Raw genomic sequence first — 26,706 nt, 5'->3', positions numbered from 1 at the left:
ATTAATAAGGAAGCTGAGGCTCTGGGAGAGGAAGGGACTTGCCCAAGGCCACTGCCTGCCCATGGGAAGACCGCCCTAACACTGGCCAGAGCGCTTTTTCTGGGAGGTGGAGTAAGTTTTAAATGTCCTGTTGCCAAGGACACAGCAAACGTTGCCCTCTCGCCATCTTTATGCTGGCTAGAGTCCCCTGAGTGCCAGGAAATCCTTGCAATCTCCTCCACTCAGCAACTGGGAAGCAGTTCCAGCTGCCCACAGCTCACACACCAGTGAGCTAACTGAGGCCCAGGCCCTCCTCAAAGGCCAACAGCATGGCAGGCAGGGTCAGGCAAGGCCCTGGGCTTCCTGGCCCATGGGCCATACTGGTCAGAATCTAAACACACACAAAAAACCAGAATCTTACTCTTTCCCACATGACGTGTGTCTGGGCTCCAAGCCCAGCCTTTCTCCTTCTTCTGGGGGTCCCGAGGCCCAAACTCCTGCAGCAGCAGCAGCCCTTTGGCCCCAGCAAGACCACTTGCCCTATGACACGCAGGCGAGAGGGATGAGCTCTCAAAGCACAGAGCAGTCGGACGCGGTTGGCTGGGAGGGACAGTAGCCCTGTTTCAGAGTGCTGTCAGGCTGGGCTATGCTTGGGTCTTGAAGAGTCCAGAGTCTCAAAGAGGGGTGCCTGGATTGACTGGGGCAACTGGACGGGCCTGAGAGGATGCTTATTTCCAGCCCGTGGCCTTGGCCCTCATGTGAGAAGCCCAGGACTTTGGGGGCAGGGCTGATACTTTCTGGAATGCATTTATGTTCTGGCCTATAGGTCCGTGAGAGGAAGAAGAGCTGGAGAACAGTGGCCCAGTCAGAGACGGTCCCAGCCACCAGCCACCATACTGATACTTGGGTGGCTGGAGCCAGTGGTGAGCTCAGAGCACCCCCAGTCTGGGAGGTAGAGCTGTGCAGGCGGGCGTCCAGGGCTCAGGGGGGCCAGAGGGCTGCAGCCCAGGGCAGCAGCTGGGGCCTGAGTGCTTAGGGGTGAGTAGTGAGATCCCACGGCCCCAAGCATCCACTGCTCTCTGGACTTGCCCTCTGGGGCATCTCCTCCACTCTGCTGGCCTTGTTCTGCATCAGTCTCCCTAGCTGGGTGGTCTGCTCCAGGGGGCCATAACTGCCTATCTCATAGGTAGGACTGCCCTATGAAGCCCACAGTAAGTATTTCAAAACCAAAGGAGGGACTGCTGTGCCGTTCAGTCATGTCTGACTCTCTTGAGGCCCCATGGACTGTAGCCCACCAGGCTCCTCTGTCCATGGAATTTTCCAAGCAAGAACACTAGAGCAGGTTGCCATTTCCTCCTTCAGGGTATCTTCCCGACCCATGGATTGAACCTGCATCTCTTGTGTCTCCTGCATCGACAGGCAGATTCTTTATCGCTGCACCACCTGGAAGGAGACATTTATAGGCAGGGTCTAGCCCCAGAAAAGAAGCAATATTGGGGTTCAGGAAGATTATCTCTGCATTTCCTCCAGGGACACGAGGAAAGGATTTGGATGGGAAGGCCGATGACATGGGCATGGATGATACACACCCAGGTCCTTCGCCTGCCCACCCTGTTATTAACCAGTTATGTGACCTTAGGTAAATCTTTGTGTGCCTCAGTCTGACTTTTATAAAACAGGGGTAAAAATACTTGCCTTATCATCAGGGTAAAAATTAACAGATGAAATAATGAAAATAATGAAAACACTATTCAAAATTAAATCTATTAGCGTGATAAATACTGCGAACAACAGCAACATTAAGAAGATTCATCACTGCTGCTTGGAAATCAGTGCAGTCAGAGGCCCAGGACTGCTGAGAACACAGAAGCCACGAGGAGCATCGTGAAAGCAGGTGTCCCTGTACCACCACCACCATCTCTAACTCCGCTGGATGCGATGGAGGGGGCGGCTGCGGCCTCAGCTTCAGGTCTGTGCCGATGGAGCGAGGTCGGGGAGAGAGGAGAGGGAAGCAGGAGCAGCCAGAGGGTCGGGGCGCCCCAGGTTGCCCTATCCCTTCACCAGGTCCCGCTCAGCCTGCTGGAGGGGGACCCTCCCTCTTGTGCATCCCACAATTACAGTCCTGGGCTGGTCCCCAGCCTACCCTGGGGGTTGGCAGGAAAACTAAGGATAAGAGGGTAAGGCAGGGGTGTGTGTGTGAATATTTTAGAGAGAGGAATCACCCACTCTGTCCACCTCATCAAATACACACACTCTCCATCTCTGCTTTCCTCCCTTTGAGATAAAATATCTTTTAAAGGCCTGACCTCACACTTTCTTCTTTCAGCATCCCGTGAATTCCTCTTCCCATTGCAGCTCTCCTGAAGCTGGGACACACCCTGGGAGCCCACCAGCACACAGCCTGGCCTGCTAAAGCCCACAACGGATGCCACCCATCCACCCCATAGCTGAGCAGCCAGGGAGACAGGTGACTGGGCCCTCAGAGCAAGAGGCCACCGTGACCTGGAGCCTTTCCCTTCGTGGTGGCTCATCCCATCACTGGGGTCTCTGGCTCCCAGTCTGTGTCCTCCTGCCTGTCCTGGGCACAGTTCTCCTGGCAAGGCCTTCCTCGACCAGCTCAAAAGGCGTCCTGCCCCACTGACTGAGGCAGCTGGAGGTGGCTGGGCAGATTCCTGCACTGCCAAAGCTCCTTGGGGACATGGGTGTGACCACAGGGAGGAAAAAGAGAAATGCTGACAGACAATGCCCACCATGCTGGGTTTCTACTCTGTCACAGGGCTGGTCGCCCCTGGGTCTGAAAGGATGAGAAGAGCCGTCCAGCTGGCTGGTCTGGACCTGGCCGAAACGTCGACAGAAAATGGGTTTAGGAGACAAGAAAGGCCCTGAAGCCCTGACTCACCGGCTCCACACCTCATGTCATGATTACTCAGCTCCGGAAGCGTCCATGCCCCTGGGTCTTCCATCTCTACCCATGGGCAAGGGCACTGGCTTGGTTACCCTGCATCTGCTCCATCCCAGGCTCTCCCTGGAGAGTGGGCTCCCCTAATTCCTCTGAGGAGATGCTGCCCCCGACAGGCAGCGGACACGGGGCAGCCCTCAGCTGTCACCTCAGGTGCAGAGGCAGAGCAGCCGTTTACCTGTTTGTCTCTAAGAGCTGACCTGGGATCTTCACACCCATCTGACACATGGAGAAATGGAAGTGGAGAACTGTTCACTGACTTGCTCGGATTCACTGAGAAACCTGAGGTATGACCCCCCAGTTGGGCTGCCTCCTGCTAAGAGCTCTGACCCTTTCTGGAGGCAGTGCGAGTCCATGACCTCAGGGATGAGAGATCTGGCAGGGGAGGAGTGAGGGGAGAAGGGGGTGTTCAGCCTGAGCCCCTGAGTATGTGCCAGCAGCCACCCCTCTCTGGGTATGGGACCCGCTTGCTCCATACGCCCCTGGGCCCCGGTCCTCAGAACCTGCACCAGGGCATCGCCAAGGCCGAGGGTCCCTCTCAAGGTCAGGCAGCACAGCTCACCCTGCCGAGACTCGAGGCCACGGGAGCAGAGAGGGCCGTCCCACCTGGAATTTCCTCATGTGAGGGTCCCTGGGCAGGAGGGTCCTCACGGCGTGGCTGGTTCCCAGGGGAGATGTGGAGCACTCAAAGCCGACAGAGCTGACGGGACCACTCATCACAGACGTGACTCCCGGAAGCCTCCGCCTCTGCATCCCTGCCTCCGCTCAGAGCACCACCCAGCGGCCGGAGGCAGAAGGGAGGAAGTGGAGTGGCGAAGGGAGGAAGGCGCAGCCTCTCAGACCGCCGTGGACCGCTGAGGGCCACTTGGAGGAGCCCCCCGCAGGGCTGCAGGCGCCCACAGCCCCTGTGACCAGGGGGCTGAGGCCTGGACGCAGTCAGCCTTGGAGACCATCCCGGGCAGGGGGCGGGGATTGGCCCTCCCTGCCCCACCCCAGGGGCTGGCCAGAGAACACAGCCTCTGTCCACTTAGGGTAACAATACAGCTCCTCGGGGACCACCGCTCCTGCACAAACAGCCTTGACCACACCCAGCTGTTTATCGCACAGGCTGTGGAAAGACAGGCGCCACTGCTCCCCACCTCCACCCGCCGCCTCCCCAGGCAGTGGGCCTGCTCCGGCCGCAGGCGTGCGGAACTCAGCCCACCATGGAAACACACCCCAGGGGCCAGAGGCGGCTGGACAACAGAGCCATGAGGCGGAGAATCTGGGAAGATCCTGGTGTGGAGAGCTCTCTATTGAACACAAAGAGAGAAAACGCTCTGCTCTCCCACTCACTCCAGGGCCTCTCTGTCCCCCACTCCTTGGCCTTGGGCGCCGGCTCGTTCCATTCCCAGGTCCTCCTTGGCCACCAGTCATCACGGGGGACGGGTGCCTCCACGCTGCCCGCTCCCGGGCCTCAGGTCCAGTCCTTGGAGAGCCCTGCCCGGCTCGGCCAGCCCGTGGGCCTCCTGGCCCGGCGCGCCCCGGGCTCTCCTAGCGGCCAGTGTCTGCTCCAGCCCAGCCCCTCCTCACGGCTCCAGCTCCCGGGAGAGGCGCGACAGTTCCCGCTGGTTGTCGATGACCTTCAGCTGCTGGACGTAAGCCCAGGTGCTGGCGGGACTCCGGGTGCTCACTGACTGCTCCGAGCCTGGGGGCAGGGAGGGCGGTCAGCACTTTGTAGAGCCCACCTTTCCCCTTCCAAGGGGCAAATCGACCCCCCTGCCCTGTGCCACCCAGCCTGCCACTCCCCACAGCCAATCTAGAGGACACCCCACCCCCCCTCTGGGACAGAACAGCACCGTGGTCAACCGCACAGACTGAAGAAAACAGGCCCCCAAATTATATGCAGCTTAATACCCCTTTTACTAGGTTCAAAAACAACGAAAACTAAAGAATATTTTGTTGTCGTGATATATATATCAGATATTTTAAAGATATATGTACTTAAAAAAATTTTTTTTGGTATGTTTTATTATATGTACACATGATAAAACTATTTTTTAAAAACAAGGACATGGGTAACTCAAATTCAGCATAGTGGTTTCCCTGGGTGGGGAGGGGCAAGAGGATAGGAGAGGGGACCACCACTAGGGAGATGGAAGTTATGGTCAGAGTGCTATTACCAGAATAGATACATACATACAGTAAGATAATGATGACGGTGTGGCATGAACTGTGGATTACGACTAATCCCTTTTCACACAGAGTGAAGGCCCATTAAAAGAACACGGGTCTGGAGTAGGAGCACGTGGGTCCCAGCTCTGTCTAACTGCTTATCTAACCAGCTCTACCCCATGGCGGCTTCCACCTGTTTTTTCAAGGCTCCAGTCCATTGTATACCTTGAAGTGAGGATAACACTCTACCTACGTCATATAGCTGTTGTGAACCATTATCAACATCGTGCTTTGCAACCCCATGGACTGTAGCCCGCCCGGCTCCTCTGCCCATGGGATTCTCCAGGCAAGAATACTGGATCTTCTCAACCCAGGGATTGAACCCAGGTCTCCCTCAGGCAGATCCTCTTCCATCTGAGCCACCCGGGAAGCCCTTTCATGTATGGATGTGCCTGTAAATGCCAGCCAGCCGTGGCCAGCTTGTCAGCACCCACCCCTGCCCTCACTTACACGTGGAAACTCTGACCGCCTGGCTGTCCTCATGCAGGTGGGAGACCCGGCTTCTGAGCGGTGACAGAGGCACTGGGGGGTGGAGGAGGGAGTCGGTAAGAGACCAAGTTGGTGCCTTGAAGGGGACATCACTCAGGGGCGCCCACCGGGGACCTGCCCTCTCACCATTGCTGTGGCTTCGGCAGTGGTGTAGCATCCGTGCGGCTCTGGCCATCATTCTCTGGGGGCCAAACAAGGACATGAGACCTGATATGAGGGACGGGGCCCTGGCCTGGCCTGGGGGACAGCTGAAGTGCTCCTAGGCACCAGGGGCTGTAGGAGACAGGGCCATGCCTGCTATCCCCTAGCTCACCCAAAGATCCAGCAGGGACCAGGCACTGGGAAGACAGAAATCAGGGAGGGCTTAGAGAGGAGGAGGCCTGGTGGGGAGGGGATTCTGGCTGAAGAGCGTGATAGCTGAGGCCGTCACCCTGGCACTCCCTAGTGGAGACCAGATCCTCTGAGGGCGTGCAGTGGAGTAATGCAGGGGCTATTTTAAAGGAAGTCTTCATATTTATATTACTGAGAACACCTTTGGACCGTCTCCCACCCCCGTCCCTTTCAAAGCCATCGTCACAGCCTCCAACCTGTTCCAGCCTCAGATACCTGCTCTCCTTGGACTCACCATCTTCTCAAAGTTGATGAGATTCTCCACCAATGTGTGATTTCCCTCGTGGATGAAGGTCATGTCTGCAAAGAGATGGGCCTTGCTCATAGGTCCCCAAACTCCTTCCCCTCCCAGCAGCCAAGGAAAGGTGAGGGGCCAATAACAGGGAGGCGAGGGCCTGCCTCCGCCTGCCACGTGACCCTCTTCCTCCCTGCTAGCCTCCTGGAGCAATTTCTTTATATCACTTAGGCCTCGTGTCATCGGCCATCTAATGTCTGCGTGTCTTAACTCTGCTTCTACCTGGCAAGCTCCTCATTAACCTTTGTGGCCCCAGGGTGCTGGCACAGTGGAATCATCCAGGGGGTCAGGTGGACACTGCGGCAGGGACGGGCGGGATGGGAGCAGGGCGGCAGGGGCTGGTGCCCTTACCTTTGAGAAGAAGGGGCATGAAGGGGATGAGGGGAGGGGAGAGCTTGCTGAGGGCCAGACGGTACACTCGGTGGTTCCACGAGGGGTCCTGAGAGGGAGGAAGCCACAGTGAGAGAGGGAGGGTCCTGCATACTGTGACCTACCACGTGCCACAGCATAACCAAACGCCCACGCGCCAAGGAGAGGCCGTGTGCCCACTCCTTGGAGCCCACTCCTCTCGGCCCCAGATCTTCCCACGGCAGGCTGTGCGGCAGGCAGAGGGACCGGAGCTGGGATGCCAGGTTGCGTGACGTGGTTTCCTGGCCTCGTTAGCCCCCAGGACATGCATGGACATTGTCACAGGGGCTCTGAGGATTCATGGAAAACTCTTTTCTGCCCCTCTCTCCCTCTGTCCCTCTCTTTCTAGTGGGTATACCCCTTTGTACTTCTTCAGCCCCAGGAGAATTTTTTTCCCCCAGAGCTCTTGGAACCTTGCTGATGAAAGCAGCCTGCAGGAGCTCTCTCCTGAACACTTACACCTTTTGCTACCCCCGCTACAATTCCTGGGAGTGGAGGGCTCAGCTCCTCAACTCTTGTCTCATTTTTTGGCCTAGGCGCCTTGAGTCTCCTGAGGGGTCTCTGACAGACCCCAGAACACCATGGGAGTTGGGTCAAGACCTGCTTCCTGAGTCCTGAGGCAGGTCAGCAGCCCCCTGGTGGTCCTCTGGCACCTCAGACCCCAGGGCTAGCAAATGCCTCAGCAAATGCCACACAGGCCCCTATACACCTGCTGAGGCATATAATACACTACACAGACCCCATAGTGCTAAACACCGCATTTCTCAGCCAGCCCCCCAGGCTCACAGGACAAAGGGAACCGGGCCCTGACCCAACTGGAAGCCCGGATAGTGACCAAGGACAGGCAGGGGTGCCGTGGGGAAGAAGCGGGGGGTCGGGCCAGGATGGGGGGTGGGGAGCACTCACCAGCAGCCTCTCGAGGGCCGAGTAGAGCTTCCGGACTTTGTGGGGCAGCCGCTGTGAAGGAGAGGCAGGCGGGGCTGTCACTGCTCTGGGGTTGCGGGCCCTATCCCCAGCCAGGACCCCCCAGGACAGGCAGGGGCCTGACTCAGGACCGGGGTGGGGAGGCCCTGACCTACCCGGCCGATGGCACTCACCTCCCAGGTATGGGCCAGGCGGCTGATGGCCGAGTTGCTGAGACCAAACATGATGGCAAAGAAGGAATTAAGATTCTTTTGCTCCTTGAGGCTGTGAGCAGAAGACCCAGAGACCCTCAGGGGAGGCAGCCACACACACAGAGCCCCAGAGCCACACCACCCCCCAGGCCACAGCACAAGACCCAGCCAGGCCAGCGCTGCCCTTGCAGGGCCTGGGGCTGTATGGTATGGGGAAGCAGGGGCCCCAGGCAGGCATGAGGGTGGGTGACTTGGCCACACCCCGATCACAGATCGGGGGGTTAAGTAAGGGCACCGTGGGCCTCTGCCACCCAGCCCACCCAGCCAACAGGCACTCACTGGGCCGCCAGTTTGATGAACTTCCTGAGCAGCTGGGCCCGTAGGCCGGGCACGGAGCAGAGACACAGCTCCGTGGCCACCCAGTACTGCAGCTCGTTGAAGCGGCGCATGAAGCGCTCCAGGTTGGCGGTGGTGACGTCCCGCAGGTGCTGGGGGCCCAGCACATAATGGATCAGCTCCACCTGGGCAAGGGGGCAGCACACGAGGTCAGTGCGTGGGGCGGGGTGTCCCCATCGCCCGCTCTCCTCCCCTCCGCTCCGCCCCAGCACCTGGTGGATGCTGTTGAAGAGGCTCCAGTCGTGGTCTGTGAGCTGGCCCGCCAGGTCCTTGGTGCTCACCAGGTCCAGCCCCTCGGCAGAGCCCACACTGGGCCCCAGCTGCTCGGGGTGTGGGGTCTGCAGGTGGAAGAGTGCTCAGAGGGGTTCCTGGGGAGTCCAGGGGGCATGGTGCGGGGAGAGAGTCTGGGGCCAGAAGTCTGTGCCCAGGGCTGGAGGAATGTCAGGAGGGCAGGGGTGCTGCAGGGAGTGGAGGGGCTCCCCAAGGAGGCATGCTCTGACAGCTCCCCAGTGCTGGGGCCCCTCTCCCAGTTGAGAGCTCCCAACAGTTCTCCCCTTGAGACTTCCTCCATCGGCTGAGGCCCACTCTTCTCTCTTCCTCCTTAGGAGCAGCCAGAGCCAGGCCCTGCTCTCCTTTCCATGTGGCCCTGTCCTAGCGCCCACCGCACCACTCCCAAAACAGCCCTTCCCAGGGACCTGGCGCCCTGCCTGGCCCTACCAGCTTGTGCACTTCCTGTGGGTTGACAACAAAGAGCCGCTCGTTAAGTCCCAGGGATGTGGCCACACCGCGGGCATCTGGCTGCAGGCCAATGGCATCTGCAAAGAGAGCAGAGGCTGTGCTGGGTGGGGACAGAGAGGGAGGCCGGGGAGCAACCGGAGGCGGGGTGGAGGCTGGAGGAGATCTCCCAATAGCGGCCCTGGAGTCCTAGGCAGGTGTTCTAAATGCACAGGTGCGCATGCCCACACATGCACAGGGGCAGCAGGGCCTGAGGACAATGAGAGAGGAGTCTTAGTGAGACAGGCTGACACTGGGCAACGCTGGAGCCTCCCTGAGCCCCAGCTTCCTCCTTTGTCAAAAGCAGACACCAAGATTTCCCGTGACTACTCATAAGTCAAATGAAGTCATTGATATAAATAGCGGCTACAAGGATATGATACATATACAAGCCCTTTGAAAATTGGGAAATGCCTTACAGTAATCTTGGTGTGGATTTTCTTTGTGTGTGTGTGTGTGGATTTTCATCAGCTCTTGTGGACTGGGATTGTGTTTTCATTCATGTTTGAGTCCTTAGTCCCTAGACCAGTAGCCTCCAAAGTAAGGTACACAAGACCATCCATGCATCCAGGAAAAAAATATTAGCACTTACATTGATTTTCCCTTACCTGTTTTGCATTTGGTTTGTGTGTTGCTCTATGATCACGTAGCAGTAGTGTAGGAATGTGTGTATGTGACTTGCAAGGAAATACACACAAATCAGGGAGTTTGTAATAAAATACTGACTACTGACATAGTGAGTGAAGTTGCTCAGTCATGTCCGACTCTTTGCGACCCCGTGGACTGTAGCCTACCAGGCTCCTCCATCCATGGAATTTTCCAGGCAAGAGTACTGGAGTGGGTTGCCATTTCCTTCTCCAGGGAATCTTCCCAACCCAGGGATCGAACCCAGGTCTCCCGCATTGCAGGCAGACGCTTTACCATCTGAACCACCAGGGAAGCCCTGGCATAGGTGTCCATCAAAGCAATCAGTGCTCTAAACAGAGCATGGCATGTAGGGTCTCCATTAACACTGGCTTTGGACAACTGCAACTTGCCAAGTGGCCACCAGAGGGCAGTGCTTCCCAGAGGAGCACACAGGCACCGGCACCCTCATCATCTCACCTTCCTGAAGGAAGGAGGCTTTGCTGGTCTCCCTGCCACTCCTTGCCATTATTCTCTGCATGACCAGCTGCTTACCCTGGGCTCCAGCTGTCATACCCATGCTGTGTCTTTCATGGATAACAGTGGTTTTTAATGTCCCAAGTTCTCTAAAGGCCGGTCTTAATAATCCTCATGCTGCCATACTCTGAGCGCCAACTTTATGCCAGGTCCCATGCTAAGAGCTTCAAACACAGTAGCTCATTTCATAGCCACAGCAGTCCTAGGTGATAGGTCGTGACAGTGCTCATTCAACAGACAAGGAAATGGAAGTTCACAGAGGTCAAACAACTTGGGCAGGATCATATAGTCAATAAGCAGTGGGTCTGGGATTACAACTCAGGTCTGGGAGTCCACAGTTCAGCCTCTTAACCATCAAGCTGCTCATCTTACCTGCCATGGTACCTCTGCCTCCTAACATGCTGCTGGCCCATAGATGACCCTCGAAGATGTTGATGGACTAAATGAGCAACTACCTAAATTCAAAGTCTGTCTATGTACTCAACGGGTGAGCCTGGGAAAAATCACTGAATCCATTTGAACTTCAGTGTCCTTGTCTGAAAATAGGATAAAAGTACCCATCTCATAAGATGGCTATTAGGATTAAATAAATATGTAAGCATGATAATAATGTCAGGCATCCCTGGTGGCTCAGCGGTAAAGAATCCACCTGCCAAGTGGGAGACGCAGGTTCGATCCCTGGGTCTGTGCCCATCGCCTGGAGCAGGAAATAGCAACCCATTCCAGTATTCTTGCCTGGTAAATCCCACAGAGAGAGGAGCCTGGCGGGCTACAGTCCATGGGGTCGCAAAGAGTCGTACATGACTTAGCAACTAAACAACAAACGATAATAATGAAATAGTAGCTAATATCTATGTAGAGCTGTCAAACATCATTCTAAACACTTTTATAGATTAGCTCATTTACAAGCAGGCACTTTTTCATCCCCATTTTATAGATGATGAAAAGGAGCACAGAGAGATTAAGCATCCTGCTTGGGGACAGAGAAAAGGGAGCCAGAGGGCTGGGCTCAAATGCTGGCAGCAGGCTTCAGAGTTCATGCTCTTCAGCACGACATGCAAAGCACACTGAAGAGATGCAATAAGCCTCCCATAACTGCTAACTACCATTAACACTGACAAAGATGGTGATGATCTTAATTCAGGGGGTGGGCATAGCTCTGAGGGGCCCCCTCCCTTGGGCCACCCTGCCCAGAGACACAACTCACCACCTGCCGAGTTGACCTTCACCAGCACCTTCCCTTTCATCCAGCTGTCCTCCTGGGCCAACGCTGCCATCACCTCTCTCACTGAGGCCGTCACAGGCAGCTGCAGGGTTAGCACAGAGTGGTCTGGCCGGCAGATGTCATAGGGGACTGGAGAGGAAGATGGGACTGAACTGTGGGAGGGAGCCGCCTGGTCTCCCCACCCCAGCAGGGAGAAGGCAGTGACCGCAGCGAGGGAGGGTCCCAAGGAGGTGGGTAACGGTACTAAGGAGAAGCCTGGGCAGGCAGGCGGGAGACCCTGAGGTGAGCAAGCGGGGAGCCTGAAACAGAGACCCCCAAGGAGCACGACATGCCATCCTGGGCCAGGTACCCCGAAGTCAAGGGTGGGGAGAGCAGGGTTCGGGCTCTGCCCCGGCTGACTCGGACCACCAACCTTTGTCCCCAGCTCTGATGGCACAGGTGCTGCTGGGGAGAGGCTCGTCCTGGCTGGGGAGCCAAACAGGTACATTCCGGGCCTGAGAAGGAGAGGAAGTAAGGACTAGAGGACACAGGAGAGCCTGCAGGGACGGGGAGGGGCCCGTCACCGGAGCACGGGTCCCATACAGCACACACGCCACCTAAGGGATCTGCTTGTCCCGCAAACCTGGGACAGGTAAGGCGCTGGGAACCTGGGGACTGAGGCTCCCAGGGGAGACAGCAGAGCTCAGAATGAGTCTGTGCCCCTCTATGTGTGCCACCCCCTCTGCCAAATGGGCCCAGAGCCTCTCTAATCTGAACACAAGGCCGCTGTTGATCCTGGTCTTTTCCTCCTTCAGCTACCATTTGCTGTCTTCTACATGCTTATTTTAAGTATCTAGATATGCATAAAAGCCCTTTGACAAAATATTATTGTCCCCATTTTACAGATAAAATCAGTGAGGGCTCAGAGAGGTTAAGTAACATACCCAAAGCAGCACAGCTGCTAAGTGGCCCAGCTGAAATCCTAAACCTGCCCCCCGCTCCCCCTCCCCCGTGCTCTTGTCCACCAACACTCAACTGTGTCAGCTGCCCCATAACCCTCCCTCCAAGGCCCCACCACAATGGGCTCTTGGGGGGCCCCCACTGCCCAAAGGCCTCCCTCACACAGCTCCTCTGCCCACCGACTAGTCTTTCCAGATTTTGTACTATTTTCCTCCTCCCAACTCTAAAGGCAGCAGATGAGGTTTAGACCTTGGTCCATGGTTCCTCCCTGGATTGCCAAATCTCTGCATTCCCCTCAGGGCCCCTCCCAGCATCGTGTACCAATTCCCCCCTTCTCCCCGCCCCCAGCATATGGAAGACTCTTAAAACCATACCACTGGGCACTGAATTCTCTTGCAGACCTTGGCCTCAGGATCTTCCATATCTGTGCTCCATCACCCCAAATACTCCTTGGATCCCCTCATCCCGCCTCCCAGGCTACTCTTCTGGCCATTCCCCTGGGTTCAAGGCTCCTGCTCCCCCCTGCTCCCCTCCCCCACTTCCCCACAGAGTATCATCTAGTTCCGGGGTCTCTGTGTTCCCCCTTCTGCAGCCCAGGCCATCCCCAGATCCACCAGCCTGTATCGCCCCACGCCTTATCTACTACAACAGTGCAACTATTCTCCACCAGCCTTGCCTCTCGGGTGCTTCCCTCCCTCCCACTCCCATCTGCCTGACCAGAGCCAGATTAACCTTCCTATCACAGCGTCCAGGCCACCATTGTCTGCTGGATAAAGCTCAGGCTCCCCAGCTGACCTATTCAATATGCAAATCCCATCTTGTCAATCCTGGGCTTGGACACCTCCAAAGGCTTGCAATGGTCAAAGGACAAAGGCCAGGCCCCTTTCCATGGCCCACGGGGCTCCACCTGCTCTGGCCCCTCCAGGGCTCCCTCAGGAGGCGGGCTCCCTTCCCCACACCTGCCTGCAGCCTCTGCGCCCCCCACCCTCACTCCCTGCACCTCCCAGTTCCAGCGGTCGCTTCTCCCTGACCCCGATCCTTTCCTTTTCAGCCCTTTCCTTCCTGCCTCCAGAGACCCCATCTTTGTCCTTATTCCGCATGAGGTTGCTCTGCAGCTCTGTCCCCCACTTCCCTGTGAGCCCCTCAAGGACAGGGTGGTTCTCCCAATGTCCTACCGCATCCTTGGCATGCCTTAGGTGCCAAGGATGCGGTAGGGGATTGGGAGAGCCACCTGGCACCTAAGGCATGCCGCCTGCCCTTCATTGAACATCAGCAGCAAGAGTTCAAGGCCCCTCAGGGATGGAGCCAGCATTCTAGTGGGCCGGGAGAGACACCAGCAGACAATTAGCCAGGAGACAACTAAACAAAGAAAACAGTTCCACTGGGACAAGGCTTAGAGAAAACCTTTGAGGACACCTTGGAGGGGAGCCAGTGGAGGAAGGGCTCCCACAGGGAGATGGGAGGGGCCGGCAGGCAGGGGCAGGAGGCGAGGAGGGAGGGAGCCTCACCTTCAGCAGAAGAGGACTCAGAGGAGGAAGGGGCAGGATGAGGTGGGAGAGGCAGCTGGGCCCCGCAGGCCCACATGAGGCATTTGGGTTTGATTCTCACTGCGAGTCTCCACAGGCAGCCCCAACCTACCTTCCCAGTCCTCCCCACCCCATTCTTCAAATCTCACTCCAGACAGGACTCCTCCTCCCACTTTCCTCTCCCAGCCCACTGCTGGGGATGGCACTGGCCCCCAGGGCCCCCGGGGTTTCAGAGATGCCTCCAGGCACCAGCCCTCACCTGCCAGGCGGGAAACTGCTAATTGGCCCGAGCCGTGAGCATGAGTGGGTTTCCCAGGGGGCACTAGTGGTAAAGAACCCGCCTGCCAATGCAGGAGACATAAGAGATGTGGGTTCAATCCCTGGGTCAGAGATCTCCAGGAAGATCCCCTGGAGGAGGGCATGGCAACCCATTCCAGTATTCTTGCCTGGAGAATCCCATGGATAGAGAAGTCTGACGGGCTACAGTCCATGGAGTCGCAAAAAGCTGGACATGACTAAAGCAACTTAGCTTGACTATGAGCATGACCAGATGGAATAAAACTCCTTGTGGGGGTCAGGGGGAGTGACCTTAGACCTCTGTCTCCTGCAAGGCCCAGCCCCAGTGTCAAATGCAGCCCGAGCTCCATAAGCACCTAACCCAGACCAAGGATGTGCCTGTGTTTGGGGGGGACCTTCCCATGCAGAGGGGCCTGGAGGTCCTTGGAAGAGGGGGAAATCAGGGGCCCGGCAGAGGCGCGAGGAGCCCACTCGGGACGGACACCTTCATCTGAGGAGACGCGTTCCCACAGCCGTTCTCCAACCTGTGGAGCAAGTGAGAGGGAGGTGAGGCTGGGGGCAGGGTCCCCCAGCAGGCAGGACGATGCAGGCTCAAGAGCGGAGGGGTGCTCAGGCTCTGGACTCCCTCCACCGTCACCAGAGGCTCAGAGGTTGGCAGATTTGGAGAGGATGACCCAGAACAGGCACGACTTGAAATCCAGCCCCTGGATCCTACGATTTCCCCAGGCCAGCATGGGAGGGAAGGAGCTCCAGGGAAAAAGGGACCCGGTGTGGTGCCAGCTCAGGGAGGCCACATGTGAGCTCTCCCCGAACCCCAGCTGCCCCCCACGGGAGGCATGGGAGGGCGGGAAGGTCTGGGAGCACGAGGTAAAGGCTGGGAAATTGACTGGGTGGAGCAGGCGGGAGCTGGCACCAAGGGTGCTCAGCCATAAATAGGAGCCAGTGAGCAGCGTAGGTGTGCGGGGCGGTGGGAGGATGACACAAATGACCGCGGGCTGCCTGAGCAAGGACGGACGCGTGACGGGAGGGTGCAGAGCAAGAGACTGGTGAGGACGCCCACTGAGATGAGCAGGACTAGACAAGTGGGCCAGCACAGGGCTTTACAGGCAGCAGCCGAAGCCCTGGGGGTGGGGGTGGGGGTGGGGTAACGGGCTCAGGGCGGCACAGCTGCAGAGATGCAGCCTGGATTTAAGCCACGTTTTCGCCTCCCGAGCCGGGGCTCCTAGCTCCTGCCGCACTGCCCATCCCGCCCGCCCGTGACAAGCTCACTTGAGCCAAAGCATCACCTGTGGTGTCGCCGCCTCTCTGGCCACTGTTCCCGCAGCAGGTTGCTAAGCCGGGCGTCCCTGCTCACCAGGTCTGACAGTTTCTGGGGGGGATGCCAAGGTTCACTGAGACCCCCATGTCCATCCCGGGCAACCCGGCCCAGCCCCGCCTGGCTCCCAGGTACCTTGAGGAAGCTGGTGGCCACAGGGTCGGTGCGGAGCGTAGGGCCGTACAGGGTCACCCACTGACTGACCAGCCGCAGGATCTGCTGCCTCTTGTTGCAGACATAGGAGCTGCGCTCCTGCTCGCTGCCCCCCGCGGGCTCCGCGTGGAAGGTGGGTCCCAGTCAAGGGAGCCGCAGTGTCCGACAGGACCACCCACCACCCCCAGGAACGGGCGCAGGAGGGCAGAACACCCGGAGCCCGTGAATGGGCTGGGCCTGGAGGGTTCAGTACAGCCGTGCTGCGGGGGCATCCCTCCTCCCCGTTCCACACACCGTCCCCACCCCCAGGGCTGGAAGGATATTGGTGCAGGAGGGCAGCGCAGAGCTGAGCAGTGGGCATGAAGACACTGTGGGTCAGGAGGAAGTCACTGAGGAATGTCTCTGTGAGGCAGGGACAGGGGACAGGTGAGGGACTCAGCGGTCAAGTCTCCTGACCTCAAGTATATGCATAACCTTGGCATCCTTTTTACCAACCCCACCACGGGCCAGGGAGCAGCAACATCTAGTCCCTGTCACAGCACTCCCCACACAAGCCAAGAACACAGGAATGAAAACTTCTGGCCCGCTGACCAAAGAGACCGATCAAGCACCCGATGAGGTCAGATGCACGGTGCCTGGCCCTCTCCCAGGCGGTGCTGACCGTTCTCTGAGTCAGAAAGCAGGCAGGGTGTCTCCCGCCCCTACCTGTTGGGTCATGAGCGCTGGAGTCAGGCCGCATGGCCTCCAACAGAAGTTCTAGGATCTTCTCTGGGGTGCCAGACATCACCGTATACCTGGCAGAGACAGCCAGTCCATAGCACTCGAGCCCCGACTCCCCCTCCCGCAGCTGGGGCAGACATCAAGAATCAATCCTATCACTCATCCCTATTTGCCAGCCCTCTGCCCACCCCCGTGTGGTGGAGGAGGGGCTAACCCGGGGGATGCATCTTAATCCCTGGAAGCCTCTCCACCCCCTGCAGGCATGTGTATGACACAGAGAAGGAAGTAAACCCCAGGAAACAGGAGAGAAGGTGGGCAACAGAGATGGTATGGAGAGGCGGCATGGTGGATGTGTTACCGGTTCCTGCCTGGGGTTGGGGGACGAGAAGGGCCAGTGCCCTGGGAGGTTCTCTCCAGCACTAACACCACTTTGCCATGTTCTTCCAGCCTCATGGTCTTTGCTTCCACATCCTGGAGAACAAGCCACACCCGGTGCTCAATACACAACCACAGCTCCTTTCCCCAATCTAGGGTCTCCCTCTGCCTCCCCCATTCCAAACTCCGAGGCCCACAAGGCTCCCACAAGGACCCGCAGCCCTTTTCCCTCCCTAGTCGATGCCCACGACCTTAGATGTGTCCCTCACTGCTGACTATCGCCCAGCCTGAGCCCCTCCTCTAGCCCATCCCTCCCAGCGCTCCTTCAGTGGATCCCACTCTCCATCAGGCTGCCTCCCCCTGCACCCTAGACCCCCACCCCTCTGTCACCTCACCCCTGGACTCCCACCAGAGCCAGGGTTCCCAGGGCTCGATGAACCTCCTCTGCATGCCACGCACCTCCTCACACACCCAGAGTTGGGCTCCCGCCTCCAGCCACCGTCCCCAAGGTTTCCACCTCCAACCTCTCCCTACCCCTCAAAGCCTCCGTCTGGTCCCTCCTCCTTGCCCCACACCACTTCTCCCGACACGTGTCCCTGCCCACCCCACCCCCAGCAGCAGCACCTTGATGATACGGTTGAAGTCCTGCTTGTCCACGCGAAGGAAATGACAGTTGTCTTCCCCCAGGATGATGGTGGCTGCCCGGGGTGCGTCGTTCACCAGAGCCAGCTGTCCGAAGTCGTCTCCCTCGTGCAGGGTGGTCACCAGGCCCTGCAACCAGGCCCGAATTACAGCCCAGCCCCCCAGCCCTCACCGGGAGAGACCCAGAGCCACCAAAGCAGGAGGGGACCTTAGAGACTGGCAGCCTTGGGGCCATTAAAGGCCCTGCCCACGAGGACAAGGACCAGGGACCAGCTCCGCCCCAGGGGCTGGGCACGGGGGGCAGGCTCACCTTGCCATGGGTCACCACGTTGACCGAACCCTTCCAGATAATGTACCACGAGGTGCCCTTGTCCCCCTGGCTGAACACTGAGAGAAGCAGCGCAGATCAGACATGCCCCAGGCACCCATCGCTTCTTCCCTGTGGCCTCCGCCCACGTCCAGGCAGGACTTACACACAGTTCCTGCCTTGCTGTGAGGTTCAAAGAGCAGGACCGCAGCCAGTTCCCGCTTCACCTGTGGGCAGGGGGGCGGGAGTCAGGGAGGCGAGTCCGGGGACGAGGGCCCAGGGGAGGAGGTCAGGTCCAAAGCCACGCATGCTTGGGGGGACAGAGCTGTGATGAGGTCAGGTGACCTGGGATTCAGCAGGAGACAAAGCAGGGGAAGAAATGGGCAGAGAGAGCCAGAAGGGCCTTCGGACAAGGATGCCATGCCGGGGACAAGTCATCAGGCTGAAGTCTCCAGGCCACAGGTGGAAGGGGAGGAGGGTGTCTTCTGGTCTGGCAGGGGTCACAGGACGGGAGGTTTGGGGGAGGGCAAGGTGGGGCGGGGCCAGGGGCTGACCGAGTTGGAGAGGTGGGCCACGGCCTTGATGTGCAGCAGCTCCTCAAAGATGAGGTCCAGCTCCTCATCTGTGCGCTGACCAGGGCTGCGGGCACACGGGACCAGGAAGAAATGATGAACTATGAGCCAGGTGCGGGGAGCCACAGCGCCCACTCAGCCTGGGCCGGCCAGGGCTGTTTATCAATAACGGGCCAGCCTTTGATGGGAGCACACCATGCTCCAGACACCGGGCCAAGCACTTTACATATGACTTCATCCCACCCTCACAACAACCCCATGATGTGGGCTATCGTTATCCTTTGACAGAAGAGGAAGCTGGCCAGCAGAGACCCAAGGACACAGAGCTAGTAGCCAGTGGAACTGGAATTTGAACCCAGACCTGCCACGATTGTCTTGGCCACGGATGCTTCTCAGAGGGGGCAGGGTCACTGGAGGCCATAGGCCCCACAGCCTCAATCAGAGGAAGGACCAGGTTCAGAGGGGGCAGAAGGGCTCGAGGTCACACGGCATGTCCGTGGCAGGTGCAGACCAGAGCTCAGGCCTTGGGTCCCGCCAGGGTCCTACTCCTCCATGAGAAGTCGGGGCTCACTCCCCCTCAGGGGGAAACCACGGAGTCTGAGAGCAGGGTTTCGCCCACTTACGGCTTTCGAAGCGCCACTGTGAGCAGGGCATCAGGCCCCCGCTGGGATAACAGGGCCAGAGCCTCCACCAGCTCCTCCTCCAGCTCATGGATGCCCACGGGCTCTGGCTCCGGCCCAGGGAAACGGTAGAACTGGGTGTCTCGGTCCTGGAAGGCCCAGTCGTGTTTCACTGTGGGGCAGAGGCCCAGGCGAGGGGGAGGAGAGGAAATTGAGGCCACATAGGTATGAGGCTTCCACTCAGATGCCCAGCACAGGCCTGCTCCCCAGGACTGCCTGGCACTGGGCACCCACCCACCCGGGGCTCAGGCTCACCATGGCAGAGGGCGCCTTCATCCAGGAGCACCTGGCAGATACCCACGGCTTGGCTCCGGGAGTGGACGCCCAGCCCCAGGGCCAGGATCCCATCCACCAGCTCCCGGCCGGAGCAGCACTGCCTGGGAGGGGAAGGGTACAGGGCAGGGAAAGGAGATCAGAAGGCAGGAGGGAGAGAGGGGAGGGAGGAACTCCATCCGAATGGCACCTTCTAGAGCTAGCAGCAAGGCTGGGTCCAGAGCCTGGACAGAGTGAAAAGGAGAGAAAACTGCTGGGGGTGGTGGGGAGGTGGGCGAGGAGGCAGCCAGGGCCGCCGCTCACCGGTGGAGCCGGAGGTGGTACTTTCTGTCTCTGATGAGGTTGGGGCAGTTGGCCAGGAGGTGTCGATGCAACTGCTTTCCTGCCCTGAGCACCCGCTCCGTGGAGGCCTGGAGGAGGGAGGTACAGCCAGCTGGCTCAAGCCCTGAGTCCAGCTGTGCGGGCCCCCCCCAGCCCTGCCCCTCTGGACTCGTACCTGCTCCAGGCTCACGCTGAAATCCAGGGACTCCTCGCTGCTGGTGAGTGGCGTCTGAGGGCAGTGGGGAGTCTGAGTGTTAGTGCCAGGCCTTGAAACCCAGCTCTCGGGCCCCTCCACCACGACTCCCAGCCCTGGCCCAGTTCTTGACTCCAGTCATTCATTTAGCTAACGGTTCAACAAAGATTCACTGGGTACCCCCCCATATGCCAGGCATCTGCCTCATCGCTACCCAGGAGCCCTATTACTAGACCCGTGTCTTCCTTCATGACTCCATCAGCGCATCCCCAGGGATAAGGTCCCAGCTCTGCCTCCTCAGGGCCCAGTGTGCCCAGGCATCCAGGTAATTCAGCGTGTAGGGGAGGGGCACCGTGGAGCTGGGGGAGCATGGGGACTTGAGATAAGAAGGCCAGGAAGTAAGCAGCTCGAGAGGTCCGGAGGCCCATGGCCTGATGCCGAGCCAGGGTCGGTCCCTAGTCACAGGACTACAGACAAACCTCCTGCCTTCTGTGGCCTCGATGCAGCCTGGCAGGTAAAGACACAAGCCCTGGAGCCGACTCCCGGGTTCCAATCCCTGCTCCTATGTAACCCTGAATATATGATTTAATCTCTCCCTGCCTATAAATCTATAAAACATTCATAATGACAACTCAAGCTTTGGAAAGGATTACGTAAGTTAATAGAGATCAAATGTTTAAGGCACTGACTGGCATATACATATAGTTGTGTGTACACGTTAGTTATTATTACTCATCTGTGAAGCACAGGGCGGGCTGCCTGCTGGAAGGCCCTCGCCTTCTCCGCGATGCTGCTGCTAGTCCCTAACCCTGCAAACGTGAGTCAGATTTGGCAGTACATGGGAAGTCTCCAGAAACAGGGTTTATGTAGAATCATTGGTGAATGACGTTTCCCTGCTCTTGCATCTATCGGGCCATCCAGGACTCGAAGGCCTGTTTGCCCTGGGATGTCGGCCATAAAAGCCTCTCATGCTCCTCTCTTCCTGCCACCTGAGAACTGGAATTTGTGAACACTCCTGAGCAGGATGCCCTACCCTCTAGGAGCCCTCCCAAACGCGGGCACTGGACAGTTCATACGTCTTTCTCGTGATTTCATCTGGCTTCACAGAGAATAGGTTCAGAAGGGAAGTAGGCAGAGCAGGCAAGGTCAGTCCTCCTTGACTTAATCAAGAAACAAAACTCTAGAGGTGATGTGCCCTGGTAACTCAGATACATAGCCAGCCAGCCAGGGATAAACTCCTACCAGAAGTGCTTACATTCTTGGTCTCACTCCACCCGGTATACCTGCCTGTTTCCTCTCCCTCCCCTTCCTTCTCTCCGCAGCCTCCCCATCAGCACTCAGGGCCTGAAGAGGACCTGGTCTGGGGCCAGAGCCCTCTCCCCTGGACCCAGCATCTTCCTACTGTGTGCCGGGCAGAGGCCTGAGGTCCGACATGCGTAGGCGCCTGGCCCAATGCCGCGCGGAAGTCACTAGGTGTCCCAAAGGTATCCTTACCCCAGTCATGAGGCCCATCCCAGTGCCAGACATGGCCCTGGAGACTCAGCGATAGGACAGGAAAAGAGGAGGAGCCAAGGAGGGAGGAAGGGCAGGAATGCTACCCGGCCAGCCTCCTGTGTTGGAACAAACAGTGCCAAGAGCTAATGACTTGTTGTTGCTCATGTCAGAGAACCCAGGTGGCCCCAGTCCCCCCAGTGCCCCTCGGTGCCCAGGACCCAGGCTCCAGCACACACTCCCTTCCTGGTATTATTCTGACCCTGGAGGGCACATCAGGAGAGGAGGTGCCCGGTCACATGGCCAGGCTGGTCAAGACTCAGATCTCAGATCCGCAGGCCTCGCTTCAACCATTTCCTGTCCTGCCCCAGGGGACGCGCAGGAGGCTCAGAGCTGGAACGCTGGCCCATCAGAGCTGAGGAAGAAACCTGAAGGCATCCCTCTTATTTTCCCAAAAAAAGCAGCAGGAGCCCAGAGAGATGAAGTAACTTGCCCAGAGTCACACAACTGCTTAGAAATGTAAGATCCTACTGGAATAATTGTTATCAACACTGAACCAGAAGTAGGTGTTTGTCTCCTGTTTCCTGGCTAGAGAAAAGGAGGCACAGAGGTTATGTAACCTGCCCTTTTCAAGCTGGTAAATAGGGGCACCAGAATTCACCCTGTGCCCATCTGATTCCAAAGCCCATGATCTTAGCCACTAAGCCCTACCATCTCCCATGGAGCCTCCACGGTGCTGGGCCTCCCCCACTGTGTGCTATGGACTCGGAGGTGGTAAATTCTGTCCTCAGGAACGTTCCATGGGCAGGGAAGTTTAAAAATCCTGGGTTAGACGAAGTTCCATATGTGTGTCATCGCAGTCCCTCCTCTGAACCCCTGCCATGGATTCCATGTCCATGGTCCCCTGTGCATGGGGGCCTCCTGGGATCAGGGTGGGGGTCCTATTTAGGGACTGTGGTCAGGTGTGTGGGCTCTGGAGTCAGGTGCCTGGGTTCAAATCTTGGTTCCCCATTACCAGCTTGTTGTGTGATGCTGGGCTGCTTATAAAGCTCTCTGTGCTTCAGCTTCCTCGTCTATAACATGGGGTTGGTGGCAACAGTACCTATCCCATAGGGTAATTTTGAGGATCAAATGAGTTAATTAATAATATGGAGCATTCAAAGCCATGCTTGCTTTGCAGTAACTACTTACTCAATGGTAACTTAATATAAGTCTTCTTTCATGATGGGCAGCTATCACCTGGACACGGTGCAAGAAATGCTGTACTTTGACTGATGCTGTACCTGATCTGATGCCCCCGAGTGTCAGCTAGAAAGCAGTGGCTGGTGTGGGTAGCGGGGGAGGCCCTCACCCCCCACCTCCTAGGTTTGGACAGGAAGGGCTCAGGGTGGAAGAAGAGCTCCTAGTTAGTTTCCCTGCACAGCGTCATGGCCTGCCCCACCCCCTCCCTGTCACAGAGTGTCAGAGTCACACTGGAGGGGCAGGCACAGAGCCAGACAGCCACATGGGGACCTGTCAGACCAGTTCCCTTAGGCCAGGGCTAGGGTCTCGGGCCAGGGCTGTGTGCGATGGGACCGGGAAAGGATGCATGAGGCAGGTGAGGTTCTGGAGTGTCAGTGGTACCTTCTGTAGCAAGAGAAAATGCACCACACACTTGAACTCTGCAGCCAGACTGTCTCGGACCCAAGTCCAGTTTGCCCCTTAGCAGCTGTGTAACCCTAGACTGTCACTTAGCCTCTCTGGGCTTCTGTTTTGCATCTATAAAATGAAATGATGGCTATCATTTAGTAGCTATCTCTCAGGGCTTCTGTGAGATTATTTGATGTGATTAAAGCTCATAATAGCACTTTGGATATAAATACTGCACAAACACTAGCTACTTCCATTATTTGGACAGGTTGAATGAAAGCATGTTTTCTGAGTTAGAGAATAGAGCCACCGCTCCCAAAACAATCACTCAAAGAGTAGCATCTCAGGGTTCTCTAAGCTCAGAGGACCCACCAGAGGTCATCCTGACCTTGCCCCTGCCTCTAGACAGATTGGTTTCTGTGTTGGCTCCCAGACATCGATAAGATCTCATGTACCCCTAATGTTTATCAAAGGAGACGTTCTTCCACCCTGTTCCAGCATCAGCTTTGCCATGGTTGTTAAGTCCTTCCTATGTCAAACCTCAGGGTCTCCTGCTGTAACCTGCTTTAATTTTCTCTTGTTCTGGTCTAATGGAAACAGAAAGTGCTCTCTTCAGACCTCAGGAGGTTGATGGATTTCCCTCTCAGTTTTCTAAAGGTGGCCATGGCCTGGATAACTCCCAGCACTGTCCTGGGACTCTGGGCTCCACCTCCTTACAACATCCACCCATCGCCCTGTGTATGCACACTCCCTGCCGGACACTTGTTCTCTCACACAAGCCCCCTCAACCAAAGGCATCATCCCAGAGGTGAGAATTAAGAGCTTCACAGGGACCCAGAGTCTCTTAAACACAGACACAATGGGCTGAAACCACCTCACCTCTACTCCCCAGAGACGGTCCTCAGGAGAGGATGTGGCCCCTGCCTCGAGCCCTAAAAATCTAAGTTCCCTCTAATCATTAATTCGTGCACACACACCTGGTGGGGGAGTGGCCTCGTTTCTGCGCCTCTGACCCCATCTCTCACTCCACTGATCCTCACCCCCACCTTTCTGGCCTCCCCACGCATACCAGCCCTTCAATTCTGGGACCGAGGGAGTGAGGAGACAGCCTAGCAGCCTCCTTCACTCTCTCCCTTACTTTGGGTCCCAGGGGATCCTCCAGTGACCTCATTGTCCTGGCCCCTGACCTTCCCCCGACTCCCCACCTAGCCTCTACAAGCCAGGCAAGGGACAGGAAATGCACAAGTAATTATAGCCTGAGAGGGAAGGAGGGAGGGAGGGTTCCAGCCCACTGGCTCCAAGCAGTAGCTACTGCCAGTGACCTGGGGTGGGGGGTAGGGGGGCAAACAGCTAAGCCCAGAAAGACCCTGGCTCCCCTGCCCCCTCCAGAGTGCCATCTGGAGCAGGACCCAGGCCCATGAGGCCTCTTCTCAGGAGGACCCAGGGAGGGAGGGAATGGAGGACAGCTGGGGACTGACACCTAGATTCTCCTCTCACTTCCCATTGCAAGGGGGACCCCATTATCTTGGTGGGCCTTGGTTTTCTCAACTCAGCTTCATATTTTGGTACATTTGGTAAATATAAATGGCAATATTTGGTAAATATATAAACGGGTGAGGTAGGAAGAAGGAGGCAGAAGGTGGTGGTCATTCTACTCAAAAAAGAATTTGCTCCTAAGAGAGGGGTTCTCCCAACTCTATCACCTAATCCAACTCCACCCCTTTGCCCCGGTGCCCTCCCCACACCCACCTGCACACACGTCACAAACACACACCAGAGCTCAGGTGAAGAAACTCTATTAAGTCTGGGTGATTGGGGAGAGCTTCTCTGCTGTTTTGGATCCTGCAACCATATCCTGCCCACTATCCAGCATCTCCCCAGCCCCCCACCCAACACACACTTCTCTTTCCTTCATTCTTGCAGCTCCAGAGATGTTCTTCACTGGCAAAGGGAGCTCCGTTCATCTCAGAGTCTCCAAACTTCTCAGAATTCTCCCCTGAGCCCCTCCAAGCCGATGCCAAGCAACGTTCACATGACCACTTCACCCCAGATCAAGACGCAGACTCCACGCAGTTCAGTCTCACTAAACGAGAATGCTGCCACGGTGATGTTTAAAGAATAGTACCAAGCTTACCTCCCCAGCACTTGACCTGACCCCTGTATTTCATACATGTCTTGCACCCTCACCTGAAGAATACACGACTGCCTAACTCAAGCCACACGGAAGTGACAAGTTCTTTTCCCCTTCGCCACATGCCTGAATAGGGGGACTTGGGCACCACACGCATACACAACGCAGTTGTGTAAGCCACCCACACACTGCGGCCAGACTGCCTGCCCGGCTGTCCACCCCAGGTGTATCTCCCATGCCTGCAGAGCAAGCTGGACCACCAGCAGCATGCTCGCCCTCCCAGGCAGGGGCCCCTCCAGACCAGGGGGCTCTGGCCCTGGCTGGGGAAGGGGATGGGACTCACCCAGCGCAGCCCCTGGATGCAGCTGGGGCGCTGGTGTTCGAGCAGCAGCTGGTAGGAGCAGCTTCGGGACCGGTACATCCTTCTGAGCACCATGCTGAGCAGTGTCCCCTCCGGCACCACGTCCGGGAGGCCTCCCAACGGCGGTGCTCCCAGAATCGAGTTGCTGTCCACAGCCAGGCCCACCTGCCAGCGGCTCTCACCTGGCCAGCCCACCTGTGATGGGAAGAGGAAGGCAGCCTGCCATGAGGCTGGGTCCGGGGCAGCTGGACCAAAGCACGGCCCGGCCGCCCCAGGCAGAAGCACTTCCTTCGAGTCCTCTGGACTGGTCAGGCGGAGGTGCTGCGCCCCTGCCAGGAGCCGGGGGAGGGACAGGAAGACCTTCACTGGGGCCTGCCGGTCTGGCGCACTTAGGGGTCTCCAGCCGGCGGCGTACCAGAGATCAGGCCCTTCTTTGGAATTCTGCCCCACCCCAGCGACCATGGACCTGCAGGGATCTCCACCAACTCCCAGTATGGAGCTCTGGACTCACTGGATCCCCGAGAAACGCAGCTTCAGCTCAAACCCTTCTTTCCTCCTCCTTCCTTACCCTGGACCAAGCCTCTGTCTCCCACCCCAACTCCCCCACCGTGTCAGCTTCCTCCCTGCTCCTCCTCCCCCGCCCCTACCCCACCTTACCCACCTTCATGTTCCTCCTTCAAGCTCGCACAGCCCTGCAGGCTCTAGCAGAAGGCAGGGGGCGGCGGGAGCACCCGCCCGCCCCACAACGAGCCACTGTGTGCCCCCGGCCTGTAAGTCCCCGGCGAAGTGAGCAGACCAATGCGTAGCTGGAGCCGCTTCCAAGGCAGCCCTAGTCAGGCTGGGTGGAAAGGCTCGTCTCGGGTTGGGGGAGAACTGGGGGCTTGGTGGGGGGACAACGTCACCCCCGCCCCCGCGACAAGGAACCCCGAGCCTCCCCTCCGTCCCAAACGAAAGAGCCAGCTGGCACCGGGCGCTGAAGCGAGGCTGCAGCTGGCACTGATCCGGGCGGGAGCTGTCACACCCCCTGCGCGGCCCGCCCCCTTCCCCTCCCGGAGGGGGCAGGGAGGACGCGCCGGGCGCTCGGGCAGGGACGGGGGCGGGCTCCGGCAGGGGGCGGAGTCGGAGCCCCGGGCACCGGGAGCTGGCGGGAACCTTGGCCTCGAGAAGGCCCGGGGGCCGGAGCGCCCCGGGCGTGTGTGCCCGGCGGCGGCGGCGGCGGCGGGGCTGGCGGGGTAGGGGCTGCGAGGCAGGGCCGCCATGCGGCCGGGAAGAGAAACGCAAACAAGGAAACGGGGGGAAGGGGGAAGGGGTGAGTCACTGCGGCCCCACCCGGGAGGGAAATCCGGGCTGGGGCCGCTTCCCGGCCGGGGGCGCCC

The 26,706-nt window shown here is 58.1% G+C and overlaps 1 protein-coding gene across 1 annotated transcript; it reads right to left on the bottom strand.

Annotated features, from left to right (window-relative positions):
* On the bottom strand, window positions 1-26,500 carry RAPGEF3 (Rap guanine nucleotide exchange factor 3). Its single transcript, XM_065934555.1, has 28 exons — window positions 25,992-26,500; window positions 25,313-25,525; window positions 19,701-19,754; window positions 19,508-19,614; window positions 19,187-19,308; window positions 18,875-19,043; window positions 18,234-18,318; window positions 17,846-17,906; window positions 17,683-17,759; window positions 17,355-17,501; window positions 16,714-16,826; window positions 16,341-16,429; window positions 15,959-16,037; window positions 15,618-15,768; window positions 15,454-15,536; window positions 14,652-14,691; window positions 11,818-11,899; window positions 11,388-11,534; window positions 8,963-9,060; window positions 8,458-8,583; window positions 8,189-8,370; window positions 7,832-7,922; window positions 7,641-7,691; window positions 6,678-6,765; window positions 6,267-6,331; window positions 5,768-5,822; window positions 5,603-5,674; window positions 1-4,625 (listed from the first exon to the last, which is right to left on the bottom strand). Exons 1-28 carry the CDS (start codon window positions 25,995-25,997, stop codon window positions 4,507-4,509), a joined length of 2,772 nt encoding a protein of 923 aa, XP_065790627.1. The 5' UTR covers window positions 25,998-26,500; the 3' UTR covers window positions 1-4,506.
* Between the last annotated feature and the right edge of the window lie 206 nt (window positions 26,501-26,706).

The sequence above is a fragment of the Muntiacus reevesi genome, chromosome 4, assembly GCF_963930625.1.
Source record: "Muntiacus reevesi chromosome 4, mMunRee1.1, whole genome shotgun sequence".
Lineage (NCBI taxonomy): Eukaryota > Metazoa > Chordata > Mammalia > Artiodactyla > Cervidae > Muntiacus > Muntiacus reevesi.
The sequence above is the reverse complement of the archived record's forward strand: the minus strand, read 5'-3'. Positions and strand labels throughout refer to the sequence as shown.